The following is a 26,590-nucleotide window of genomic DNA, read 5'->3' as shown; positions in this document are numbered from 1 at the left end:
AAGTAAACTTAACAGTACACAAAATACAAAAACAGTAAAAACTATACAATATGCTAATTTACATGATGTTGGAGGGGTGAAGAGTAGGATCCTGTGGGAGAGAGAAAAAACATGGACAAATGAAATGTTAGACCAGACCAGTCCACAACTAAACAGTAATTGTCACACTAAAGAATACAAATTGATCATATGATCAGTGACGACATCAGACACATCATTAGCTGATATATGTGAAAATATGCATTTAGCTGTTTTTGTAGGACACAGACGTCCTTAGGTTGATAGCAAGCTGGGGGAAAATACAAAAACTCAAAACCTAAACATCAACATCATCATCATCATCATCATAAAGAGGAGGAATCCAATCAGTAAATAAATCAGTTGGGTTTTCAACATCTGACAGAAGACGAGTCTCAGCCAGAGAGGCCATCTGGTGTGTGATTGACCTATAGACCTTACAATGACACTTCTAATGCAGGGAATAATACAACATCCAATCAGACTGAACACGCTCGCACCAATAAGGATACCAGTGATTCCTTGCAGTAGCGATGAATGGGCATAAAATGACATCTGTAGCACGACGAGGTTCAAACCTCAGCTACGACTTTTCACCACCTCCAACTCCAAATGCGTGTCGGGCAGTCCCATTAAACTGCAGCACAAACTTTTCAGATATTTCTTGCAGAAAATCCTCTTCTGGTCCCGCTTTCTTGTTAAATTCATGCAGAGATTTCTGTAGAAGAAAGGCCTTGTTTAGCCGTGGCTAAAATAATCTGGCTGTAAGGTTCCAGGGACATTTTGGTTGGGCGCGCCGCTCTGACAGGAACCAGGCTTTCTCCTTCTTCCTGGCCGCTGGATTCTGCCGTTCGCCCAAACGCGAGATTATTATAAATAAAGAACAGTAGGTGGCGAAAATCTTGCAGCCGGTAGCAGCAGCAGGTCTCCGTTAAACAAAAGAAGAAGAAAACAATGACAACATCCGGTCTGTGGGCACGAGAAAACGGTCCATTTTTGTTTCTGCTTCTTTGTGATTTTGTATTTTGTTACGCTAAGTAGAGAAAGAAAATCTAAGTTATTTTTAAATTTCGAGGACTCCCTTAAGACCCACAAAAAAGTAAAATGTTTTTTGTATTTTAAAACGAAAATCAAATAAGCACTTTATTTTATTTTTTTAATATCAGCGTTTGAAGGAAAATTCAAATCCCAAAAGATACACGGACCCTTTTGTCTCTGTATGTTAATATTGTAGAGTCATAGAGTTTTGATATTTGTAATTTAAAGTGAAACATTATCATCTAAATTTACACCAACCACGTGTTACGAACACGCTCCTCTTCTTAGCTGCGTGAAGAGCTGATCAATTATATTCAGATGCGTAAGGTCATGAATGCAAATAAACTCCGCCAGGACAAGGAGGTGATTGGACAACTGCACCAAACGTAGCGGTGATTGGCTCCTGCCAGACCACATGTCAAACATGAAGCGCCGGTGGAAAAGCTCAGTTCTGAAGGTGCAGGCTTCTCCCTTTTGGCCCAAAAGGCCACACTACTGCCTGAATATACAAGACAGAACAAAATGATGGAGTCTACACTGTGTTAAAATTATTTTGTTATCTTTTCTTGAAAATCTGGACGGCTGCTGTTCAGAAACAAATGCTGTTTTAGTGTGATGTATCTAAGACCTTGAGCTTTAATAAAACCCTTTTGTTGGAATCTACAAAGCTTTCTCATATCCTTTATCACAGACGACATGTATGTAAGTGTGGTGGAAATATACTTTCTTCCTGATGAGAAGTGAAATAAAATTCTTTAGACAGTAACTGTCCGTCACACTAAAGTATACAAATTGATCATATGATCAGTGACTACATTCCTTTATGTTTAAGTAGACACATCATTCGCTGATATATGTGAAAATATGCATTTAGCTGTTTTTGTAGGACACAGACGTCCTTAGGTTGATAGTAAGCTGGGGGAAAATACAAAAACTCAAAACCTAAACATCATCATCATCATCATCATAAAGAGGAGGAATCCAATCAGTAAATAAATCAGTTGGGTTTTCAACATCTGACAGAAGACAAGTCTCAGCCAGAGAGGCCATCTGGTGTGTGATTGACCTATAGACCTTACAGTGACACTTCTAATGCAGGGAATAATACAACATCCAATCAGACTGAACACGCTCGCACCAATAAGGATACCAGTGATTCCTTGCAGTAGCAATGAATGGGCATAAAATGACATCTGTAGCACGACGAGGTTCAAACCTCAGCTATGGCTTTCACCACCTCCAACTCCAACTGCGTGTCGGGCAGTCCCATTAAACTGCGGCACAACGTTTTCAGATATTTCTTGCAGAAAATCCTCTTCTGGTCCTGCTTTCTAGTGAAATTCGTGCAGAGATTTCTGTAGAAGAAAGGCCTTGTTTAGCCGTGGCTAAAATAATCTGTGAGGTTCCAAAGACATTTTGGTTTGGTTGTGAAAAAGAAGATGAAAACAAATGGATGCCAATAATTATGTCCATCATATGTTTTATGTATGTAAATTTGATTTGACTATATGGAAGCATTTTTGTTGTTGTTCAATAACTCTGGACATTTTATTAAATATTGTGATTCTACAAAACTGCTTGATTTCCATTTATTTCTGAAGCTATTCTAAACTCTACTTAAAATTCAGCAGTGCCAATAACTTTGAGCAGGACTGTAAATAAAAGAACATATTTATTAACATGACATAATCAATACACAAACAAATTTGTCAAAAGTCCTGAACATAGACACTTTCAAAAAATCCAAAACATACATTTCTTGTATCTTGTGAACAGCTATATCACAGTCCATCAGCCAACAGCCCACCATACAAATCAAAAAATGAAATGAGAAATGTTCTCTTGCATTGTAATGTTTGTCTAACAACCATCTTCAGTAGTTTCAGCCACAAAGTGATCATGAGTACTTCAGTGCTGTAAAAGCAGAAAATCTAATAGTACCTATTCACATACAGCCCCACTTTAAAGGTGTGACTGTAGAGAGCGTTTGTAGCCGTGGAATAACTGAAGCAGGCACGCGCGCGCACACACACACGCGCACACACACACGCGCGCGCGCGCGCACACACACACACACACACACACACACACACACACACACACACACACACACACACACACAAAAGCTAAACAGGGCTGAGGTCAGAAGTTTAGGTTTGTTTAGAAACAGCTGTGAGTGATATGGAGAAAATCCACAGTGACAATTATTTCTTTTAGGGGGGAAATATTTTAAAACCTCAGGTAAACTTACGACATGTAATATGTGAACGTCATTTGATGCCAGCGTAATAAAAGTAAAAAAAAAAAAAAAAGAATAACATTACAATATATATATAATTTTATATTTCAATGAGGTTATATATTGGGATGTAAAACATTTTTTGGAAATAAATAAAATGAATCACTTGGGGCCCCAAGGCTCATTTTTGCCCCACAAGGCTAATCCAGCACTGACAACAATGACTTTCCATATGTGTAAAAACAGCTGGTATTTAGTTCTAAATGAATGCACTACCAAGAAATACCACCAACCCACATGTACACAGGAGCAATGTTCAATTCATGTCCATCTGAAATAATGACAGCACCACACAGACGGCTGGTCTGATTGAAAAAACAGTGATACAGACGTCTGCTGCTGAGGGTCCACGTTAACTGTGTGAACCAATCACAGTCGGAAATCCAACGTATATGTGGTGGAAAAATACTTTCCTCCTTTGGAGAAGTGAAATAGAATTCTTTAGACAGTTATTGTCTTTTGATGCTTTATTATAAAATAAGGTTTACAGAGTAATCCATTTGTGCAGAAAGGACAGAGCTCACGCAGCATCAAATGCTACAGAGGTCTGACCCCAGGTTACAAGTTACAAGAGTACTTATGCCTGTTTCTCACATACCAGCATGGCAAGGATGGCAGGGAGACAAAATAATCTGAAGGTCAAATAATAGAGATAAGTTGTGCTCGGAGACACCGGAGACATAACAGGTGTCTTCACAAAGTACAGTAAACAAAGTACATTAGGCCACTACAGGTCATGTTATATGTACTTCACCCAGAATTGAATATACGAGTTCATGAGAATATACGAATGCTTGATAAAAGAATATATGGTTATATGATAAATTGACATTACAATTCCCCCTTTGGCCATAAAATGGCCACACCAAAGTATATACAAATTGATCATATGATCAGTGACTACATTCCTTTGGGTTTAAGTAAACACATCATTAGCTGATAAATGTTAAAATATGCATTTAGCTGTTTTTGTAGGACACAGACGTCCTTAGGTTGATAGCAAGCTGGGAAAAATACAAAGACTCAAAACATCAATATCATCATCATCACAAGTCTCAGCCAGAGAGGCCATCTGGTGTGTGACTGTAGTCACTTGGTTGGAGCTTGGCATGCTACTGGTGGAGGAGGGCGCTCTTTCACCCCTCACTCTTATATTGCAGACGGTTCCACCGCAGCTGCAGGTTAGGGGCAGCGCACGGCGTGCACCCCAGTTGTCTTCCTCAGCGTCTGGATGAGTCAGTTTTTCCTAGACCATTATTCTGGGTCTAAAGAATTTATGTGGCCTCCTTTGCTTTGATTCTCTGGTGGCTGGTTGTCGGCCTTTGGTTCAGGAACCCGTTTGCAGTGGCTGGCGTGTACCCATGCGGCCTTCTCCGCAACCTTTACAGCTGTCTCAGTGGTCAGCAGAACCTGGAACGGGCCCTGGAATCGCCTTGGTTTCCAGTGACGGCGTCTGTGGTCTTTGATGAGAACCCAGTCTCCAGGCTGTAAGTTGTGGAGGACTGCTGTGGCTGCAGATGGCAGGGCACTTTTCACCTGTGAATGTAATGCTGATAAGGTTGTAGACAAGTTGGCACAGTATCTCAACATAGCATCATCACATGCACCTGTGGTAAGGGGAGGGCGCCTAACTGGACCTACTGGATGATATGAACAATGATGACGTCTGTCAAACCCAAGATAGTCTGACACTTCTTTCAGGGCTTGGTTGACAAAACCTGGTCCATTGTCACTGCTGATGACTGAAGGAATTCCCCACCTAGGAATAATTTCAGTTAGCAGTGCTTTAGCCACAGCTCCAGCATCCTGTTTGGAAGAGGGGAAAACTTCAAGCCATTTGCTGAACATGTCAACAATTACAAGACAGTATCTTTTCCCTTCACTTGGTGTTAGTTCAATGAAATCCATCATTAAATGTTCAAAGGGTTTGTCAGGAGGTGGATGACCAGCAGGTGGCATATGAAGAGCCCCTGATGCATTGTTGGCTGCACAAATGATGCATTTCCTGCAAAAGTCCTGTGCAAAAGTTGAAAAAGCACGTGTGTACCATGATGAATTAACAGCAGCACACATTCCCCCTTTGCCCACGTGGTCTCTCCATGGTCGTTCCCATCACAACTACTCAGCAAAATCTCCAGGTATGTTTTTGTTCCACACATAGAATAGAATAGAATAGAATAGAATAGAATAGAATAGAATATACTTTATTGATCCCTTTGGGAGGTCCCTTGGGGAAATTTGGGTACCAGCAGCAGTACAACACCAAAAAACACAGTAAAGCAGCAGTACAAAGTAAAAAAGTAAAAAGTAACTAAGTTAAGTTAGTTAACTAAGGTGCTGGTATAAAATAGAATGTAAATGAAATAAAATATAAAAGTAGAATAAACTCTTGAATAGTTAGTACTAAAATAGAACAAGTTTGGATTCAAGTAAAATTCAAGTAAAAAATTAAAATATAAAGTATATACAAACATTGCAAACAAACATTGCACTCTTAGATGTGGAAATAATAATAAATTACTGCACATGAGTTATTGCACATGGATAGTATTGTTATTGCCCATGGGTTATTGCACATGAATAGTAGTGTCCGGCAGGCTGTACTCCTTCCCTCTCCCTCTCCCCCTCCTGCCATATTCGGTGTTGTATAGTTTGATGGCTCTGGGGACAAAGGAGTCTCTGAGCCGGTTGGTCCGACTCTTGGGGAGGAGCAGCCTGTTACTGGTCAGGCTTCTCTGTGCACTGATGACAGTGTGCAGAGGGTGACTGGCATCGTCCATAATAGCCAGTAGTTTTTTTAGTGATCTCCTCTCTGCCACTGTCACCAGGGAGTCCAGCTTCATGCCGACCACAGAGCCCGCCCGCCTGATGAGTTTGTCCAGTCTGTTAGCACACCTTTTTGGCATGCTGCCCCCCCAGCAGACAACAGCATAAAAAAGTGTACTAGCCACCACAGACTGGTAAAACATCCACAGGAGTTTTCTACAGATGTTAAAGGACCCCAGTCTCCGCAGGAAGTACAGACGGCTCTGGCCCTTCTTGTATAGGTAATCTGTACAGTATGACCAGTCCAGCTTGTTGTCCAGCCACAGCCCGAGGTACTTGTAGTTGCCTACAATCTCCACCTCGTCGTCCTTGATGGTCACTGGCCGTGGTTGTGGGCTGGACTTCCTGAAGTCGATGACCAGCTCCTTAGTCTTGGAGGTGTTGAGCTGGAGATGGTTCATCTGACTCCAGGCAACAAAGTCACAGACTAGGTTCCTGTACTCCTCCTCTTCATCATCCCTGATACATCCCACGATGGCTGTGTCATCTGCAAACTTCTGGATGTGACACAACTCTGAGTTGTAGCAGAAGTCTGAGGTGTAGAGGGTGAAGAGGAGGGGGGCCAGCACCGTCCCTTGGGGTGCTCCTGTGCTGCTGATGACAGTGTCTGAAGTAGCGTCCTTTAGCCTGACAAACTGCGGTCTCTCTGTGAGGTAGTCAGCAATCCAGGACACCAAGTAGGGCTCTACTTGCATCCCCCTCAGTTTGTCCAGTAGCATCGGGGGCTGGATGGTGTTAAAGGCACTTGAGAAATCCAAAAAGAGGATCCTCACTGTGGATCCTCACTCACATACACACAGAGTGAGCTCTCAGTAGGAAGAGCTGACTTGATTTCACTTTTATTAGTCACTGAACTGTGAAACAAGCTACATGAAGATGTCTTTCTTCTGATGATCACTCTAGAACTTTCTACTTAGCGACTCTGTGTGGTGCTGCAGTGGGTGATATCTGACACAGAGTTCTAAATTAAAATCTCTTACAGTTACAGCAGGACCGTTGAGGATGTAAGAGCTAAACTGGCTTAAACACAGATGAACCATAGAGCATACAAATGATGTGCTAACTTACACCACAGGTACAGTGAGACACCACCAGGTATTGCTGAACGGACTCTTTCTCCACAGAGGCTGAGAGCGGTGGACGTAGCTGAGGGAGATCACCACTGGAAAATAAGGTCAGCAACAAGAGAATGTGAACAACAATGTGAACAACAGAAGAAAGGGATTGGTTTGAATCATATAAAAAGACACGAGTAAGCTTGACCACAGCTTACAGTACAGTATTCAATATGACAGAGAGAGTTCCTACCTGTGTGTAAGACGAGGAACCCTGCCATGACCTTCTGAGTCAGCAGCAGGCCATTAGACAGCTCACTGAACCACTGAGGAGCCTCGTCTGAAGAGCTGCAGTCACACAGGAAAACTGTTACTTCATTCATCAGCTCATCGATTCTTGTGTGTCTGTTCTCACAGCTGGTACAGCTGGTGTACTTAGGACAGTGGGACAGTTAGAGACAGTGCTTCTCTTTACCTGGCTGTGAGTATGTGGCAGGTGATGGTGGTGTTGTCAGCTAAGGTGTTGTTGCCTCTGCTTAGGCAGACCTCCTGCAGCGTAAACCCAAAGGCCAACAGGTAGGCACACACTGTCAGAGCAAACTTCAACAGGAAACAGCCAAGGAAGTAGTTCTGGGTCTGGTCAAAGAGGAGTAACAGTTTAAAGGAGATTAAAAAGCACACAGAAGTACATGTATACATAACTAGTCATTCATGTTTGATCAATGGCCCTGAGTGTAGATGCAGTAAATACACAAGGTGCAGAAAGAGCAGCTGTTTGTTGTCTGTGGTATTTATCATTATCATTACTGCTTTTATGAAAGTTTTCTCCTGGAATATTTTTCTAGAGACTTCATTTGACTGGAAGAAGTTTCCACTATATCACTACACAGTATGTACACTAAATGCTACTAATTAATATTATATAAATGTTTGTCTAAGCTTTAGCAGTAATAATCCAGTAAGTGAGGCTTCTAGGTTTAGTAGATGTGGAAGATCTGAGAGGCAGGATCCCACCTTTCTTGGAATGAAATCTAGGTTCTTCCCTGTGGCAACTGCCATGACTGAAGTGTCTGGAGGCTTCCCCAGAAGTGACACACTGAGAACACAAATGGACCATTACTATAATGTATAAACACAGTGAAATAACACAGTGTTGTCAGTTCACAGTGTTTTATTATGTGTGTACCTTAGAAGTGGGCAGCTGAAGCAGGACAGCCAGAGGATGTCAGTGGTGTTCATTGGAGGAGGAAGCTGAGCCAGACAGGCTAAGAACTACGGACAAACACCAGAAGCACTTCCTTCATTTATTTATTCAGAAATGTACATCACAATATTAATTAGGTCTTTAGCCTTTTAGCCTGTTAGCAATGATACACACAGAGAAATGTATTTGTACATATAAATCCATATAAATCCACATGCTCTGAGTTTGTGAAGTGCTCTCTCACCTGGATGATGACCAGACTGAGCTGACACTGCAGCAGGAAGAGGAAGCATTTGCGGATGCCATAGGTCGTGTGTCGCGCCTGGAAAAGATTCACCCAAAAAGCAAATGAATTCATATATAAGTGTCTCGTTCTGACTTAGTGTATCTGTGTGTGTGTGTGTGTGTCCAACCTGCTCTATGAGCTTGACCATGCTGACGCTCTCTCCTTGGTGGAAGGTGACAGAGCAGCCCAGACTGTTGAGCTGTCCTGAGAGCCTCAGAGGAGACAGACCCTCAGCGTCTCCGTTGAAGCCTCCTCCGGTGGCATAGCCAAACGTCTCCCACGAACACTGAGACGGGTACAGAGGGTCCAGAGCGATGCTGTGGAGAGAGGACGATGAAAAATCATGTGGACTGAGAATGAGAAGTAGTTTGTTACATAATTATTGTATAATCAGTCAAAACAATGTTGCCGGACTATGGCAAGCTGTTAAAGGGTCAGTACACGCAAACTAGAAAATATTTACCCATTTACCTCTAGTAGTGAGGTATCTGTCTCCATCTAGTACAATGGAGGTGAAAGGGATTGCATTTGTACTTGTTAGAATGGCCGTTCTGACAACAGAGACTTCAGAAAGAAGAAAATGCCAAGGCGAAGATGGAATATGCATAGACATATATTTATTTTCTAACAGCAGCACAGGTACGGCAGCAAACCATAGGTGAAACCTAACCAGCAACAACAGCAGATTTAAAATTGGCGCCCTTTTATACTGTGTTCTGGTAGGTGTGATTGGGTGCATACATTCACAGGTGTTCCTAAACATACATTCATAAGCATAATTGACTTATATAAAAAATGTGAATACTATATTTAACCACAATATTTAAAATAACCTTCCTGCTGTAAACTAAACCCCAAAACAAACACCATAAATATAATTACAATAAATATATACATTTTACAATACAATACAATTTCCAGACTCCCCCCTTTCTTGTCCTGCCACTTGGTCGTACCCAGAACGTTCTTAACACGGTCCGCTGACCTAGGGGACTCTTTTCAGCAACGCACCCCAGAGCGAACACCAGACAGGTAAAGGTAAGTGTTAACCATAACTTAAACAATGTCTGTTCCAGCACTTGCACTATTTGCATCATCTTTCACAAAACTGCTTGAATATATGTTTCACAAAACTGCATTTACTCCGGAGTCCTTCAATTTTGGACAGTCCGCTGCCAACGGAGTCTAAAGGACCTCCTCTCCTTTTCAGACAGAGCCGGGTGGCCACCACGGTTTATTTGAATGAGATGTAGAAATCTCAGTGACAGGTATCCCTGAACCCCGACAAACAAGACTACAACTCTCTGCATGGCTAGATAGTATTACTATGAGTTTTCATTTTTTTAATAGCAGAAATATTGCTTCAGAATTTTTACTGGTTTTAATTGTGATAAAAATGAAAATCTAGTCTCATTAATATTCATTTTCAAATTTGAAAAAACAGGATGTACTTCATTAATGAGTGTATACCTGATGTCACTCTGTAGGAACAGGCGGCTGTTGCGGAAATTGGCGGAGCTTCCCAGACAGCATGTAACCTCCCTGTTCTCCTGCATGATCTTCATCATCTCACACATGGCTGTGAAGAGAACTCCACTGTAAGTAAATGTCTACAGTACTCTAAAGCAAACACTGAGTATATCGAAGACATGAAATAAGCCTCGTTGGTTATTAATCATCGCTTTTCCTTATTAGAATCTGTTTCACCATTGACGAGCAGAGGAAGACAATGGAGTCAGAGGACATCTTTAAAAAGTAAAATGAAAAAGTTTTCCAGAAAAGTGGAATTACCCATAAGCAGAGTGATTCATTCTATAAAACACATAAAGAATACTCACTGTCAGGGGTGCAGTCAGTGAAGAGTGGCACCAAAAGAGGCACATTATCAATGTTCTTCAGATGAGGACGGACCTGGTGGATCCCACGAGGTAGCTTGGCCTGACAAAGGGCAGGGAGAGAAAATGATTCAGACTAATGTAAAATAATTTCAAAACAAAGCACAATTTCCTGCTGGTTACCAAAGCATAAGACAGAGGAATCTGTCTGTATTATACAGCTGCATGAAAAACAGATACTGATATTTCTCCATTGTAGCTTCAGTGGTTTTAATAAAAGGTATTGTTACCCTGTTGCAGTCCTCCAGGAAGCTGGGCACATCACTGTCTGTGGGCTGGAAACTGGCTAAGTCAGAGTGGGCTTCCTCCTCTGGCAGCAAAGGACCTTCTGCTTCATCCCGAGAATCTGAATCACATATGAAGACAGTCGGCAAAGTTAGAGATACTCTGTAAAACTCAAATGAACAGACATCACTCATGTCAGACCTGCACTTCTACAGGACTCCTTTCTGTTATGTCCCCTAAAAGAAGCATAAAGTAACATAAAATGGAAAATCTCATGTAAAGTTATACAATGTAATTCAAAACTGTGACCACCCCATAGAACAGGGTAATGTCATAATTTGACGAGTTCTGATCCAGAAATCATGTGGGTTTACTCTTCAAATGATAAATCTATGTCTGTGTAATTAAACAGCAAGACTAAACACAGAAACCTTGACAACCTACATTGATGTCCACATCACACCTGCAGACAGAAGGACAGTCATGAAGTGCACCCCAACAGTAAATGTAATAAAATGAATAATATCCTCAGGTTGTGCAAACACAGGTTTGGTACCTTGGTTCAGGTCTTCGTGCAGGGAACCGTGACTGGGGCTGGATGGAGCTCCATCACAGGGACTGTCTCCGTTTGGGGTCAGAGAGATGTGGCAGTTCCAGCCCGTCTCTAAACCCATCTTCTCAGCAAAAACCTGCACAGACACAAAATGAGCCACATAAACACACACTCTCAAAATGACAGCTTTTTGTTGTGGACTAGAATCAGATGCATGCTGGGAAATGCACATTTATTTTGGTGAATGTGGAAAAAACAATGTGCTGTCAGCAGAGACACAGAGAGACATCAGATGAAAGAGTCCATTTATTGTCCAAATGAAAGAGAACTATACTTTGATCACTTCATCCAACATAAACTAGATACTATCAAATGTTTATTGGAGCTTGTGTGTGTTCACCTTGCTGCGGAGCTCATCCTCCATAGAAAAGTAAACAAAGCGGATGCAAGCCGTGACCAGGGCATCGATAAGCCGGACTGTGTCCAGCCTCGCCTGGAACTGAGACGACACCATTCCCATGAAGATCTGCCCACTCAGGGCCTGGACGCAGTCCTCACGCTCCACCCCCTCACCTATACCCTCTGCACACATGACAAGGGAAGACAGTCAAAGCAAAAGAGACAGGAAAATGAGTTGTGTTATTACTGTTTTATTACTTGAATTAATCCGTCCCTCCGTCACTGACTCTTACCATCTGAGCTCCAGCTGTTCCTACAGAAGTTGTATTTGATGGGGGTGGTGGAGGGCAGCTCCACTCCAGAGAAGAGGCTGGGACCGGGGGCCAGTTCTACACACTTCCCATTCAGTTGGCTTGACAGTGACACTTGCATGGGTTTGTAGGCAAAGGCTGAGCAGTAACCTGACAGACAGGCCCGCTGGTAGAAGTCCAGGACCTTCTTTCTGTAACACAAGAGCAGAGTGTAGAAATAAACACTCAGGTGGCAGCTTCTATTATTTTGTCCACCCTATTGATATCAGTGAGGGCAGGTTAAATAACAGAAAGACCTCTGTATATACTGTACAGTTCAACAGCATCACAAACTGCAGCCTCCAAAATGATCAGAACGCTGAAGCAACGTCTCTAAAACAGTTTGAAGAAAACCTGAACATGATGAGCTTCATGGATAATAAAGTGGCAGCTGAGTGTAGATATGGATGATATCACCTGTGCTGTGCTTATGAAACTTTGATACTTGTGTCTGACTCAAGATTTACAGCCACAGAAGAGCGATCAGTGTGACGGCACCTGTCTGAGCCCGACAGGGGGTAGATATCAGTTCCATCCCAGAAGTCAGTGCAGGCTTCCAGGATGAGGTCAGCCGAGCCATGTGACAGCATCTGGATGTTATCTACAACAGAGAGGTTAGAGAAAGACAGTGAGAATAACATTAGCAGACATGAAAATACACAAACACCTTTTTTTTTTTTTTTAACTTGCTCATCTATTTGGTGAAGAGACAGACAAAGGACAAGTAACAGCAAAATGCAACAAGTACATATAAGAAAAAAATCAGCTCTTTTCATTAAAAACTGTAAAATAAAAGAAAACAGAGCAGTAGAACGACACAGGTTGACTGAAGTGTGTATAGACTTACTGGAGGAGGAGTCTCGTACGAACAGAGAGATGAGGTGGGACATGGGAGGCTGGCGTTTGGTGAAGTAATGAAGGTGGCGGGAGGTTAACTCCTTGGTTTTCTCTCCAGATGGCAGCTGGTACAGAGCCAAGTGGTTCTCCTGTTTGAACAGCTCCCCTGCACCGGGAGTGAATCCTGACACACAAACACAAACAGACACACAAAGGAAAAGATGAGGGTAATAGACAATAAGACATCATCTAATTTGGTTCTGAAAACTTCTCTTTCTTCCCACAAACAGCACATCATCTGATACTGATGATCAGTTTAAATGATGTTTCACACCAACCTGGAGCCTCTGCCTACAGTGAAACACCTAAACATTGGGAAATGGCTGAATGTCTTTACTGGCCAACAACAACTCTGCTGTCCTGTCCCCTTTACCCTGTCCACCTCGGACTTCAGGTACGGCATTCTGACCTGCCACCTACAGAAGCTCTCAGATCTCTGCAGCTGCTGGATGCATCAGGGGGGAGGATGTGTCACCAGAGGGCGGTGGCTGGTTTTGTGGACTGGTGTGAGCTGAACCACCTGCAGCTCAGCATCAGCAAAACAAAGCAGCTGGTGGAGGACTTCAGGAGACCCAGGACTCCTGCTACTCCTCTTTTCATTAGGGGACAGATGGTGGAGGTGGTACAGGAGAACAAAAACCTGGGTGTCCACTTGGACAGCAAACTGGATTTGAGCAGGAACTCAGGAACTCTGCAGCTCTCTATAGGAAGGGCCCTTCAGGGACATTTTTTAATTATGGTTGACTTGCAGTTCAGCCAGGTGCAGTACTCCCACTCCAGTCCATCAATCCAACATAGCAGCAACTTGCTTGTAGCCTTAATTTATCATGAAGACCATGTGAGAAATAGATCTTCTCACAGTGCTCGGAAATGTAATCTATGCCAGGACTTTATTCTGGGGTAAAATGTAATCTGAAGTTCATGCTGAGTGGGATGAAAGCCAGATCAGCTTTTACCACTGAAGAAAAATCCTCTGAACCTCTGATCACTGTGTTCTCACATGACCTAACAAAAAGCCAAACTATGAGGCAAACTAGGTCATGGTATTAACAGGTGGCTCTAAACCAACCAGATGTCAAAGCAGCACCATCATTCCAAGCTCACCTATGAGCCTGGAGAGCTCACAGAGCCCCCAGGGTACGTAGACAGGCAGTACAGAGCCGTGGCTCTCCTGCAGAGCCAGGTTGGACAGGTGGTCAGAGAAGCGGCAGAGCTGCTGGGTGACGCTGGCGTTGCAGAGGTTCAGCATGATGTTGAGGCCCAGTGGCTTGAGGGAGGGCAGGTGGCACTGCCAGGAGAGATGATCAAACTGGATGCTGGTTGGGTTCTGCTGGTCCTGTGACAGGCTCAACATCTCCAGGTGGTAGTCACACACAAAGTCCTCTGCCTCCGCCTCTGGGCAGCCCATTGCAAAGTCCTGGAGACAAATGGGACAGAAATGAAAAGACCAACACCATCACAACATAGCAGGAATAGTAAAGTTACATCAGCTTACTGAATCAATAGCATGTTTCCTATTTTCACAACGGCTGGTACAGTTTCAGGTCTAAGCTTTACCTGGGCCTGGTCGTCCTCGCCTCCCTCAGTGTCGTGGCTGAAGCTCACGTTGGATCCAGAGTGGTGTTTGGTGCGACTGTGTGCGGGCTGGCAGGAGCACCGAAGCCGGGCCGTGTCAGATGAGCGAATGCTGTCATGTGAGGTCTCGCTCGGCTCGGGCCCCTCCCCCAGCTGGGTGGAGGACTCTGCCGGTAGACAGAGCAGAGCCTGCCCCTCCTGGGCCTGTACAGCAGTCACAGTTAGTCAGGAGTGGATACAACACTGTGCCTTATCAGGTGGTGAATTGGGGCTGCTGGTGAGGCTAAAAGGTGCCAGAGAAAACACAAACACACACCTCATCTAACTAACTATACATCTAACACCTACATCGAACTATGTGCAATTTTCCTCTTCATTTTCAATTGGGAGTTAAGTAACAGTAAGAATTTCCCTACGGGGATCAATAAAGTTATTCTGATCTGATTCTGATTCTGATCCCTGTCGTCATCCGTCTCCATTCGGCAGTAGGAGTTGACGGACAGGTCGTCTCTGACATCATCCTGGCTGTTGTGAGGTGGTTCGACCCGTCCTCTGAAGAACAGCACGGTCTCTGGACTGGGGTTAGGCCACGACAAGATACCCTGTTTGTCCACACAACACAGCACCTACACATACACACAAAATATCTGCAAATTAGACACATACTGTCCACTCAGCAACAAGTCTATAAAATGGTTTCCATGTCTATGGGCATAATGGGGGTTTCTGGCTTTTTATGGCCCAAATGTTGCCGTGGGCTACACCAGTCAATGGTAGAGTGTGTAAAAGGCTGGAAGTGTAGCACAGTGTCTGAGACTCTCCCTTTAAGACGCCAACCAGGTGTCTCCACACACAACGTAGCATCTCCTGCATAAATGAGTGCATATACACACTCAGATATATATAGTAAGCAAGAGAGCCGCTTTATATATATATATATATATATATATATATACTAGAGAGGATAAACATGTCTGAATAAATAAATGCATAAAATTCATACCTATTAGTCATAAGTCATTGGTCATAAATAAAGTGACAATAATTAAAATGTAAAAAAAAATAGCTTTAAGTAATAAGGAAGAAGCTGAATTTATAGCTCTGCCTAAAAAGCCCAAACCAGCTCTAAAACAGATAAATGTCTGTATGTTTCCACCTACAGACGACACTGACACAAACAAAGACTCTAAACTTACACTGACCTCAATGCTTTTCACACACACTGAATCCATCCACAACTGAGCCCTGACAATACTCAGCCAGACCCAAACTCCAATGCACCTGGATACAGAACAAAGCCCATCTAAACTGAGCTGAAGACAGGCCTGCACTTCCAACACTCACCCTAGCTCTCTCTCTCTCTCTCTCTCTCTCTCTCTCTCTCACACACACACACACACACACACACACACAGAAATGAATGCATGCATGTGTAGAAACACTAAACAATGTTAACCAACATGCAACGTCTCACCTGGTCTCTCATGACCCTCCAAATAAGCTCTGCCATCCTGCAAGAGAAACACAAACAGGAAGCATCAGCACACAAACCACCTTTGAAACAGCCCTTGATTTTCTTTTTTTTTTATCCACTTACCACAAAGAGCTCTGACAACACACGAACAATTGCAGTGTGTCCCTCACTCCCACACGATGGCGCTCTTTCCTCACCAGCAGCACCTTCACTGGCTCCACCTCACATACACCTACAACACACACTCTCTCTCTCTCACTCACACACTAAAATTAGTGCATGCATAAGTGTAGAAACACTACAATGTGGCTCTTGCTCACCTGGTCTCAAATGGTCCTCTCACTCAGCTCCTCCCTCCTGCTGAAAAACACAAAGACATTGGTTTTGGATACTAATCAAGTCAGTCCTTGAACTTGTAATATTTCGCTTCACTTCCAGCTGCAGCAGGGGCCTTACCTGAGCTCCACATTGCCCATGGCCTCAAAGTTGGATGGCCACTCAGCCACAAGCAGCTGCACACAGAAAGAAAGGAGGAGACATTAATGCATGCATAAGTTTTACTCTCCATCAAGCAGCAACTATGTCTCACACACACTAAACCCACACTGACCCCAGTGCCATCCATATAGTGACAAATACCCACAACTAAGCCTGACAACACTAAACTACACAACACAGCCTGTGCTTCCAACACTACCTGCTGATGGGCTTCCACACATATACAGTTGTGTCCGGATCCCAACTGCATAATGTGCTTCCACATACCAACACTGGTGCAACAGCCTGGAAATAGCAAACATACACTCTAAACTAGGGGTGTGCCATCTCAGTCACCTCACGATTCGATTACGATTCACAGTGCTACGATTCGATTATTCCCCGATTATCGATGCATCTCGATTAATCTTTTTTTCCCCACATAGAATGTTTCTTTTCTCAGTTACTTGTAAAATAATGTATATTTTTACATATCGATTCATTGAAGTAAAACACGTTTATCTCTCTAAAAACAATAATAATAATACTAAAAATATATATTATGTGGCTGTACTGACATGATTCTGATTTGATTATTTTATTATGAACATGTACATGAAAAAAATATCTGTTAAAAAAAGAAAAGAAAAAAGAGGGAAAGGAAATTGACAATATTTCCACTTCTATTACAATCTGATATCTTGATTTACATGTCCAGAAAGTAATCCTTTTAAATCTTAGTGTATGTGCATGTCAGTCAGATTGTTTCTCATAAGGATTTTGGACACTATTCGGTCACTGCACGTATTCTTACGTTTCCAGTCAACAGTGTTGACAGAATAAGCAACACTCGACGCTAACCCCTCAGTACAGAGCCGAGCAGTTCGCGTCGAGTTTCGCAGTTTTTTCCCCGACGAACACAGAGCCGTAGGCAGCCGCTTCGCCATGCTTGAATTGTTTTGAAGGGGGAGGGGCTTAGTCTGTTGTGCCACCCAGATTTGCTTCCCTCCGTGCAGTTTTCCCCTGACACACGTTCCTCTTCCACACGAAAACAGCATTGCACTCAAATTATGTCAAATTCCGCGTTAAAAATAGATTCAGATTTAATATATTCATAGATTTTAATCCAATTCCGCGATTCAGTGATCGCGCAAATCATAGGGCCCTATAATATGTCCGGGGGGCACGCGCTACTTTTTTTCGTTCCGACCGCTGCATTTTCCTTCCGTTATTAAAAGAATCGATTTTTGAACATTTATGAATCGATTCTGAATCGTCAAGTGTCGCGTCACGATTAATCTATGAATCGGGCACAACCCTACTCTAAACCTAGTTGGACCCCAGTGCCCCCCCAAACTAATCTAAGTCCCATCTAAAGTGCATTAAAGACAAAAGCAGGCACTTCCTTCTTTCTGATTTTAATACAAACATTCTCTCACTCATGGATGCATGCATACTGGTAGAAACACTGCACAATGTGGCCTTCATGCACCTGGTCTCAAAGGGTCCTCTGGATCAGCTCTGCCCACCTGCAGCAAAAACCTCAAAAGACTCATCTAAGCTGGAGCCCCACTCAGCCAGATGCAGCTACCTGCTGAACACAAAGGAACAAAAAAAAAAAAAAAACAATAAAAAAAACAATAAAAAAATGATGTGTGCCTCCAATAGTGGAGGCACACATAATGGTTGATTCCCAGCTTTAGTTTTTGGCAGTAGACCCACACAATCAGTGAGGACTTTATCAAACAGCTCACCTGTCACTGGAATGGGATGCAAGGGAGCAGGGGGATCACCTGGTTTGGTTTGCCAACAACCTGGTATACATGGCAGGAACAACAATAGTTAACAACATCAGACTTGAGTCCTGGCAAAAAGAAATGTTTAAGGACTCTGTGATAAGTTTTTGTAATGCCCATGTGTCCTGACCAAGAGTGGTCATGAGCTAAAGAGAGTACCTGTGTGTGGTAGACTGTAGGCACAACCACCTGGTAGGTCACGCTCCAGTCCTCACCAGCCCAGCGACGCATCAACAAGCCACCGTCAAGAAGGTAAGCCACTTTCTTTTTCTGAGCCTCTTCCTGCTCAACAACAGAAGAGAGACATTTTGAGAGAGTTATATCAGTGTTTTGGGCTGAAATAAACTCTTTTCAGGTGGAGAGAGGTGACACTGACTGATCAGGCTGGCTCTCTGCCTCAGTAAAGTGGCTGTCAGGGTACTGCCCTGTGACTAGGAAAGAATCAGACGGGTCAAGGTCATTATTCCTCGATGGGGCCCTGGTAACCACACATGCTGGGAAGATCTCAGGGTATTCTTGGGCAATGTCTGTCCCTGGGCTTGAATCAGGCACAACCTTACCCCCAGCTAAATCATTCCACAAAATAAAGTCAATCCCTTTTACTGGTAAAGCTGGAAGGACTGCAACTTTAAAGAGCCCACTGACCAGAGGAGACTGAAGATGTATATTATGCAATGGAGCAGAGACAAATTTCATCCCCACACCCTGAACAGCTGCACTCAAGCCACAATATGACATAGGTGATAAAGATAAAATGCCTTCATGGATAATGGACTGGGATCCACCTGTGTGTCAGGATTTTTACTGGCTGCTGATCTTTTGGATCCCCACTTAATGAAACAAAGCCCTCAGAAATGAAAGGCTTAAAACAGGGGTCAGGCTTGTTGTCCTCAACTGCTGTCTGGACGTGGACGTCCGACAGCCTCATGCTGTTGGAGATTAGAGGGTTGTTTATGCTTTAGTGATAGGCAATCAGCTATCAAGTGAGCTTTTTTCTGACAGTAGAAGCACTCAGGATGTACACGGGGAGGTGACCATGGACCCCTAGCCTTTTCAACCTTTTCAACAGGAGGGTGACCAGAACTAGACCCCGCTGGGCGTGACATAGGAACTTTGTCTGGGCGAGAAGATAAAAACACATTTTATCACCAGCTCATAAGCACGCAGTATGGATTCTTTAAGCACATTATAACACAAGCTATCTGTTAACGACAAGGAAGACACAACCACCTGTGCCTTACCTATGAGCTTGCAATGAAGCAGGACAGGCCACATCTCCTCAGGCCACTTTAGTGCTGTAGCAATCCTCTCAAATGCTGTAAAACAGGAGTCAACCTCCGCCTCCCAAAATGTGGGCACCAAGGATATATTCCTACTCACATCAAAGCTTGGCTTTGTCAGGACCAGTGGAGATACAGAATTGTCAGACCCTTGTGAAATCTGCACAGAAGAAATTTTCATGGCCTCCAATTCAAGCTGGCGTAACTTAATCTCTTTTTCAGCCTCTATCTCCAACTTGCAAACTTGTAGTCTAAGGTCATAATCCGCTCTACGTACCCTCTCCTTTTCCTGTGCTTCCAGCTGGAGACGAGCGATTGTGACCTTGATCCTTGCATCTGAACTGGAGCCAGACGACCCTGGGGAAAAAGGGTCAAAGTGAGGAAAAGTGGCTGGAACAGCTTCACTCTCAATCCTAGCACCTCGGGGTGTATCATGTACAGCCTGTTCCCTTTTACCATCAGAAAGAGAGGAAACACTTGGACCAACAACTTCCTCCCCTAACTCAGCTGAAACAGGGTTAATAGGAACAAGCAGAACCTTCAACTCAGCAAGTTTTTCCACTATTGTGTTTTGAATTTCCTTTTTAAGACTAGTTTTCTGGACAGGGATGCCATAATGAGCTGTTATACAAAGCAAATCATCTTTACCATATGAATGAACTTTTTCAATGCAAGGATTATCAATGAAGTCCTGCAAGTCAAACATCCTTCTTACACAAATACCAAACTACAAGGACTCTTCAAAATTCTTTGGTTGGTTTGTATTGACCCTGGGAAAAAGTATCCCTGAGGAGACCCCACTTGTGTTCCAACCTTAGTTGGTGGAAGCTCGGGATTTCAGGTCTGTAACACAAGCAACCAAAGCAAATGAACAGAGTCAGTGTAGGTGGCATCATTACAGTTAGTTTATTTGAAAACATCAAAATGGAACAAAATGGAAAAAGTGGGGGAGATGTGGACCAGTGGTTGTGCCAAACAAAACCAAAAAAGTTCCAATAAAACCAGGCCTAGATTACTGACTACCTGAGAAAACAAAGGAAACAAAAGACCTGGCTGAGCTCGCTAAAAAGATAAAGAAAAGAAAATACAGGGGGGTGGCACCAACCAATAACCCTAGTGTGTTTATACAACAATAATTCCTACATGCTGCTAAATGTACAGGGTCCCCCAAACTCACCTGTCCACAAACACCCACCACACTTACTCTACTGCCTGATGCCACCAGAGGAAAAAGGCAATCTGCACCTGGAACACTGTGAAGCAGGGCAGGGGAGGAGAAAGAGGAAAAAAAAACACACACACAGGCCATCCAGGCACATTACAGCTGTATGTGTTGTGTATGCTCACACACTCAGACACACACAGAGAAATGAATGCATGCATATCTGTAGAAACACTGACCAACATGCTCTCTCTCACCTTGTTTCTCATGGTCCTCTGGATCAGCTCCTCCATCCTGCACAGGACAAACACACTCTACATCAGATCCAGGTACAAACAGTCAAACCTATTTGAAACATTCTGCTACACTTCCACATTCAGCAGGGGGCGTACCTGAGCTCCACCCTGGATATGGCCTCATCCAACTTGGATGTTGGAGCCCCACTCAGCCACATACACCTGGAAAGAGAGAGACATTAATGGATATGTGTAAAAACACTGAACATCTGTCACTCTGTCACATCTGGGTTTAAACTCAGCCTGGCGTCCACACACCACAGTCTAAAAGTCACAGTGCCAAACTCTAACATACATGTGGTCATACCAAACAAGTCAGACATATAAAGCCAACTATTACACACATCTACTTATTTAATTCATGTCTAAAGTCAAAGTGGTACAGCTAATGGTTACCTATAAGTCTTACTATTGCATCCAACACCTCACAGTTTAAACTCTTACACGATGGCACCCAGACACCACAGGCCAACAGCCAAAGCATACAGCTCTCTAACATAGGTTTGGTCTGTTTAAACAAGAAAAGGACAGAGTTTTTAAAAGTCTATCAAGTCTAAGTGGTGCATCTAACACCTCACAGTTTAAAGCCTGAGAATCTGACATCCACACAGCACAGTCTGCACTGTTTCATCTACATATTAACTATTTGTCTAAAAATTTTCTGTTACCTACAACTGAAAATGTTACAATTACATTTACTCTCTGACAGTCCTCACAGATGACTCTAACCATTTAAACAAAGAATTAACTAAAAGTCTTAAACCTAACATTGAAATGTTAACCTAAAGTGTGGAGCCAGTCAAGTTTAAACATGACACATTCTCCAAGGTCCATGCAGCCTTGAAATCAGTGTGTACATCACAAAGTAAGCACAACCAACAGACAACTGCCACTGGGTACAAATCAATCCTTTATTTGCAAACACACCGTCCGCAACACCAACAGGAGACAAAGCTCTATACAATTCTTCCTCTTCATGTCCCAGGACACACACCAACTGTCTCTGATCCAACACTTCCTGAATTGAAGACAGAAACAGAGACAGTGAGACACAAATGAACCCCTAAGTGTTTAAAAAAAAGAAAAAAAAAAAAAAGACTGAGCGATGTTGAGCAACATGCTTGCTCTTACCTTGTCTCTCGTGGTCCTCTCCATCAGCTGCTCCATCCTGCACAAAGAAAGTAAACATGAGCCACAGGAAGAAAGAAAGTCTAACCTTGCATTTTGAAACATTTAGCAAAACCTCCAGATGCAGCAGGAGGCCTACCTGAGCTCCACTTTGACTGTGACCTCCTCCATGACCTTCATGCCAATCTTCATCAAGACAAGCCTGCAGACCCACGCCACAATTGGAGCCCGACTCCACCAGAACCTGTTAAACACAGACTCACACCTACAGGCCCAAGCACAGTATCTAAACACCGAGCCACACAGCTCCATCAACAATACACAACTACTGACAGCCTCTACATCAAGAGCCAACTACATCTAACACACACACACTGACCCATGCGACCTCCACACATTGACAACTACCCACAGCCACATACACAACTACCCACAGCCACATACACAACACAGAGCTACACACTCATAGGCTTTCACATATACACAGTTGTGTCCAGATCACAACTGCATATATGCTTCCACCTACAGACGACACTGACACAAGCATAAACACTGTAAACCTACACCGACCTCAATGCTTTTCACACACACTGAATCCATCCACAACTGAGCCCTGACAATACTCAGCCAGACCCAAACTCCAATGCACCTGGATACAGAACAAAGCCCATGTATGCATAGCGAAGCGGCTGCTTACGGCTCTGTCTTCCCGAAGGATTTAAACTGCGAAACTCGACACGAACTGCTCGGCTCTGTACTGAGGGGTTAGCGTTGAGTGTTGCATATTCTGGCAACACTCCGTTGACTGGAAAAGTAAGAATACGCACAGTGACCATATAGTGTCCAAATAGAGCTGAAATAATACTTTCTTGTGGATGTTGTCTTCATGGATAGATGCAACTGCTCAACAGTCTCCCAAGCCATACTAGCCTCCCTCCATAACAATAGTCTGGATCTGAATGATGTCTGGGCAGTGGTCACAGATAATGCCGCCCACTGTCTGAAAGCATACTTGTCCGTCATCTCAATAAATTTAACTTAATTTCTATTTAACTTGTGTACATTTTAGTCATTTATATTAAAAACACACTGTTTTGGGTAGATTCCCAAAAACTATAATGGAAAAAACATAATTCCCCAAAGTTAAAACGGAAAAAACGGAATTTGGGGAAAAAATAAAACGGAATTTGGGAAAAAATAAAACCCTATATATGCTTCCACCTACAGACGACACTGACACAAGCACAAAGACTCTAAACCTACACTGACCTCAATGCTTTTCACACTCACTGAATCCATCCACAACTGAGCCCTGACAATACTCAGCCAGACCCAAACTCCAATGCACCTGGATACAGAACAAAGCCCATCTAAACTGAGCTGAAGACAGGCCTGCACTTCCAACACTCACCCTAGCACTCTCTCTCTCTCTCTCTCTCTCTCTCTCTCTCTCTCTCACTCAGCTCCTCCCTCCTGCTGAAAAACACAAAGACATTGGTTTTGGATACTAATCAAGTCAGTCCTTGAACGTGTAATATTTTGCTTGACTTCCAGCTGCAGCAGGGGCCTTACCTGAGCTCCACATTGCCCATGGCCTCAAAGTTGGATGGCCACTCAGCCACAAGCAGCTGCACACAGAAAGAAAGGAGGAGACATTAATGCATGCATAAGTTTTATTCTCCGTCAAGCAGCAACTATGTCTCACACACACTAAACCCACACTGACCCCAGTGCCATCCATATAGTGACAAATAGCCACAACTAAGCCTGACAACACTAAACTACACAACACAGCCTGTGCTTCCAACACTACCTGCTGATGGGCACACACGGTTGCTGGGGAGTGTACACAAATGAATCCTTCAGTGTAGAAACACTGAGCAGTATTGGCCAACATTCATCCTCATGACTCTCTGGATCAGCAGCTCCTCCATCCTGCACAACACACAAAGAAACACACTCAACATTAGCCACAGGTGCTAGGCAAGTCAAACTCTGGAAGTTAAAACATCTTACAACACTTCCACATGCAGCAGGGGGCGTACCTGGGCTCCACACACAAACAAATACATGTTTAAATGTAGAAACACTGAGCAATGTTGACTTATGTGCTTTCTCTTACCCTCTGATGATTCTCTAGAGCAGCTCATCCTTCCTGCAGAGAAGGCACATGCACACACAGGCTTTGGATATTTAACCTGGAATTTTCAACATTCAGCAACACTTCAAGGTGCAGCTGAGGGCACACACTGGCCATGGCCTCATCCACACTGCTGAACACACACCCTACACCTAACCCAGGGCCATCCACACCAACAGTTACCCACAATTAAGCCTGGCAACAAGACATGCAGCTCAACCCATGCTGCCAACACTATCTGCTAGTGATGGGTAGATGAGGCATCATGACACATTGTCAAACTGTATTGATACTGTGTCACTGAATACTGACACCTGCTGGACCTTAAAAATCCCTACAGGCAACCTAGTTGACAGACTCAAATGACACTGATTTGATAACCTAGTATATACAATAATATAATTTAAGTCATTGTATTTTATATTGTATTTTTTCATATCTTCATTTAAATTTAAAATCTTTGATATTTTTAGATACAGTCAATAAATAATGTGAACATGTATCATAACATGAAAATCTAAGTGAACATGTTGTGAATGAGGATGCTTGTGGACTGGGATTTTCTTTTTATTAACAAATTTTTATTCAAAAAATAACGTTTTGAAATTCAGTCTGTTACACTTTGTTGATACAACTTCTCCAGCTGTAGAAAACACCCGCTCACACGGAACAGATGAGGATCCGATATGAGATCAAAATGGTCCCACACGGTGGAAACCTTTCTTTTGGCTTGAGGCTGCTCCATAATTGTTGATTAATTTGACAATGAACCGCAAAAGATCAGAGATTCTTTTGGCAGATGCATCCCGTTAACATATGCGCTTCTTTATAAACAGTTTGGCGCGTCAGTGTCAGTTCCTATATCAGTCATGTGACTTTCTTTAAACGACAAGCGCACCGACACGGGTTTTGCACTGAGTTCGACGCATGCTCCGACGCATCGCTGTTGCCGGAGCCATCACTACTATCTGCCAATAGGCTTCCATATATACACAATTATGTCCAGACCACAACTGCATATATGCTTCCACCTACCGACAACACCGACGCAACGGCCCAGCAAAAGCAAACGCGCGCTCCAAACCTATGCAGGCCGAGTTTCTTCCACACACTGAATCCATCCACAACTAAGCCTTGCCAACACTTGGCCAGTCCCAAAATCCTAAGCGGCTATACTGGTTACAAATCCCATCTCAACCGGGCTAAAGACACAAGCCTGCACTTCAACACTCAGATCTCCCAAATGGTCTCGGCTGCTCCGCTGAATACCTTCGTTCGTCCTGCGGAAACACACACACATAATCAAACATGTTAGCCTCTGGTCACAAATCAACTCAAGCTCTGCATTTTAAATGTTCTGCGTGGGCCTTACCTGGCCTCCACGTCCGCCATTTTTCCTCTGGACTGCTACGGACAGTGAACCTCCTGTCTCGGGCTCACGCCGAAGTTCCAGCTCCACTAGGCCTGAATCGTCTCTCTGCTCTCAGCCACAGCTTTCACTGTGCACCAGGAAGCACAATAACAAATAACCTGCTAAACATGAACACACAGGCTTCTTCTGTCTACAGGTAACGAGTTCAGTTCGCTCCACTAACCAGAAAAAGAGCTTCAACAAAACAGAACGTCACGGATGTATCCTGTATTCCACAGCAAAATCGAGCAAGTGTTACCCCAACGCCTTATAAGCTGCACAACATAAGATTCTGCCCTGCTATTGGCTGAGCCCTCTCCTCCTCGGTCACATGGGTTTGATTAGCGCAGGGGCAACAGGTGCGACTGAGTTTTGGCGCGGCTCAAACTGGACTCTGATTGGACGGGACTAATGAGTGAAGTGGTAGGAGGGACCTGCGGTGACTGCCCTCATAAAGCAGCAGTAACGTCTGAATGGGGGTCCAACACAGAACAGGTGTTTGGAATGAGCACAGATTACCAGGGGTTCACTTTCAGTCTGACTCCATGGCTTTATGCATTAAAGACTTCAATCTGAATCAGTTTTATTGGCCAGATTTATGCATACACACAAAAACATATATATATATATATATATATATATATATATATATATATATAGATATAGATATAGATATAGATATAGATAGATATAGATGTTATATATGGTATGTTCAAAAGCAAAGTCAACCAGTGAATCTGCTGTCAATTGTCTTCCAACATGGTCATTATAACCATGTTACAATATGAAGTAGTATCAACAGTTTA

At 43.3% G+C, this 26,590-nt stretch overlaps 1 protein-coding gene and 1 long non-coding RNA gene across 2 annotated transcripts; both read right to left on the bottom strand.

Annotated features, from left to right (window-relative positions):
• Nucleotides 1–7,245: 7,245 nt before the first annotated feature.
• LOC121175587 (transmembrane protein 94-like) lies at nt 7,246–15,484 on the bottom strand. Its single transcript, XM_041029406.1, has 19 exons — nt 15,458–15,484; nt 15,136–15,222; nt 14,603–14,824; nt 14,150–14,462; nt 12,996–13,169; nt 12,647–12,749; nt 12,092–12,300; nt 11,800–11,981; nt 11,403–11,535; nt 10,852–10,967; nt 10,565–10,664; nt 10,197–10,305; nt 8,854–9,043; nt 8,685–8,762; nt 8,423–8,508; nt 8,251–8,332; nt 7,712–7,872; nt 7,490–7,584; nt 7,246–7,343 (listed from the first exon to the last, which is right to left on the bottom strand). Exons 1-19 carry the CDS (start codon nt 15,482–15,484, stop codon nt 7,246–7,248), a joined length of 2,565 nt encoding a protein of 854 aa, XP_040885340.1.
• A 2,833-nt stretch (nt 15,485–18,317) lies between these two features.
• LOC121201062 lies at nt 18,318–21,106 on the bottom strand. Its single transcript, XR_005896584.1, has 5 exons — nt 21,067–21,106; nt 20,852–20,900; nt 19,925–20,004; nt 18,527–18,649; nt 18,318–18,385 (listed from the first exon to the last, which is right to left on the bottom strand). It is a non-coding gene; the product is annotated as an uncharacterized LOC121201062 (long non-coding RNA).
• Nucleotides 21,107–26,590: the final 5,484 nt, after the last annotated feature.

The sequence above is a fragment of the Toxotes jaculatrix genome, chromosome 21 (assembly GCF_017976425.1).
Source record: "Toxotes jaculatrix isolate fToxJac2 chromosome 21, fToxJac2.pri, whole genome shotgun sequence".
NCBI lineage: Eukaryota > Metazoa > Chordata > Actinopteri > Toxotidae > Toxotes > Toxotes jaculatrix.
Note: the sequence above shows the minus strand (reverse complement) of the source record. Positions and strands in the feature narration are given on the sequence as shown.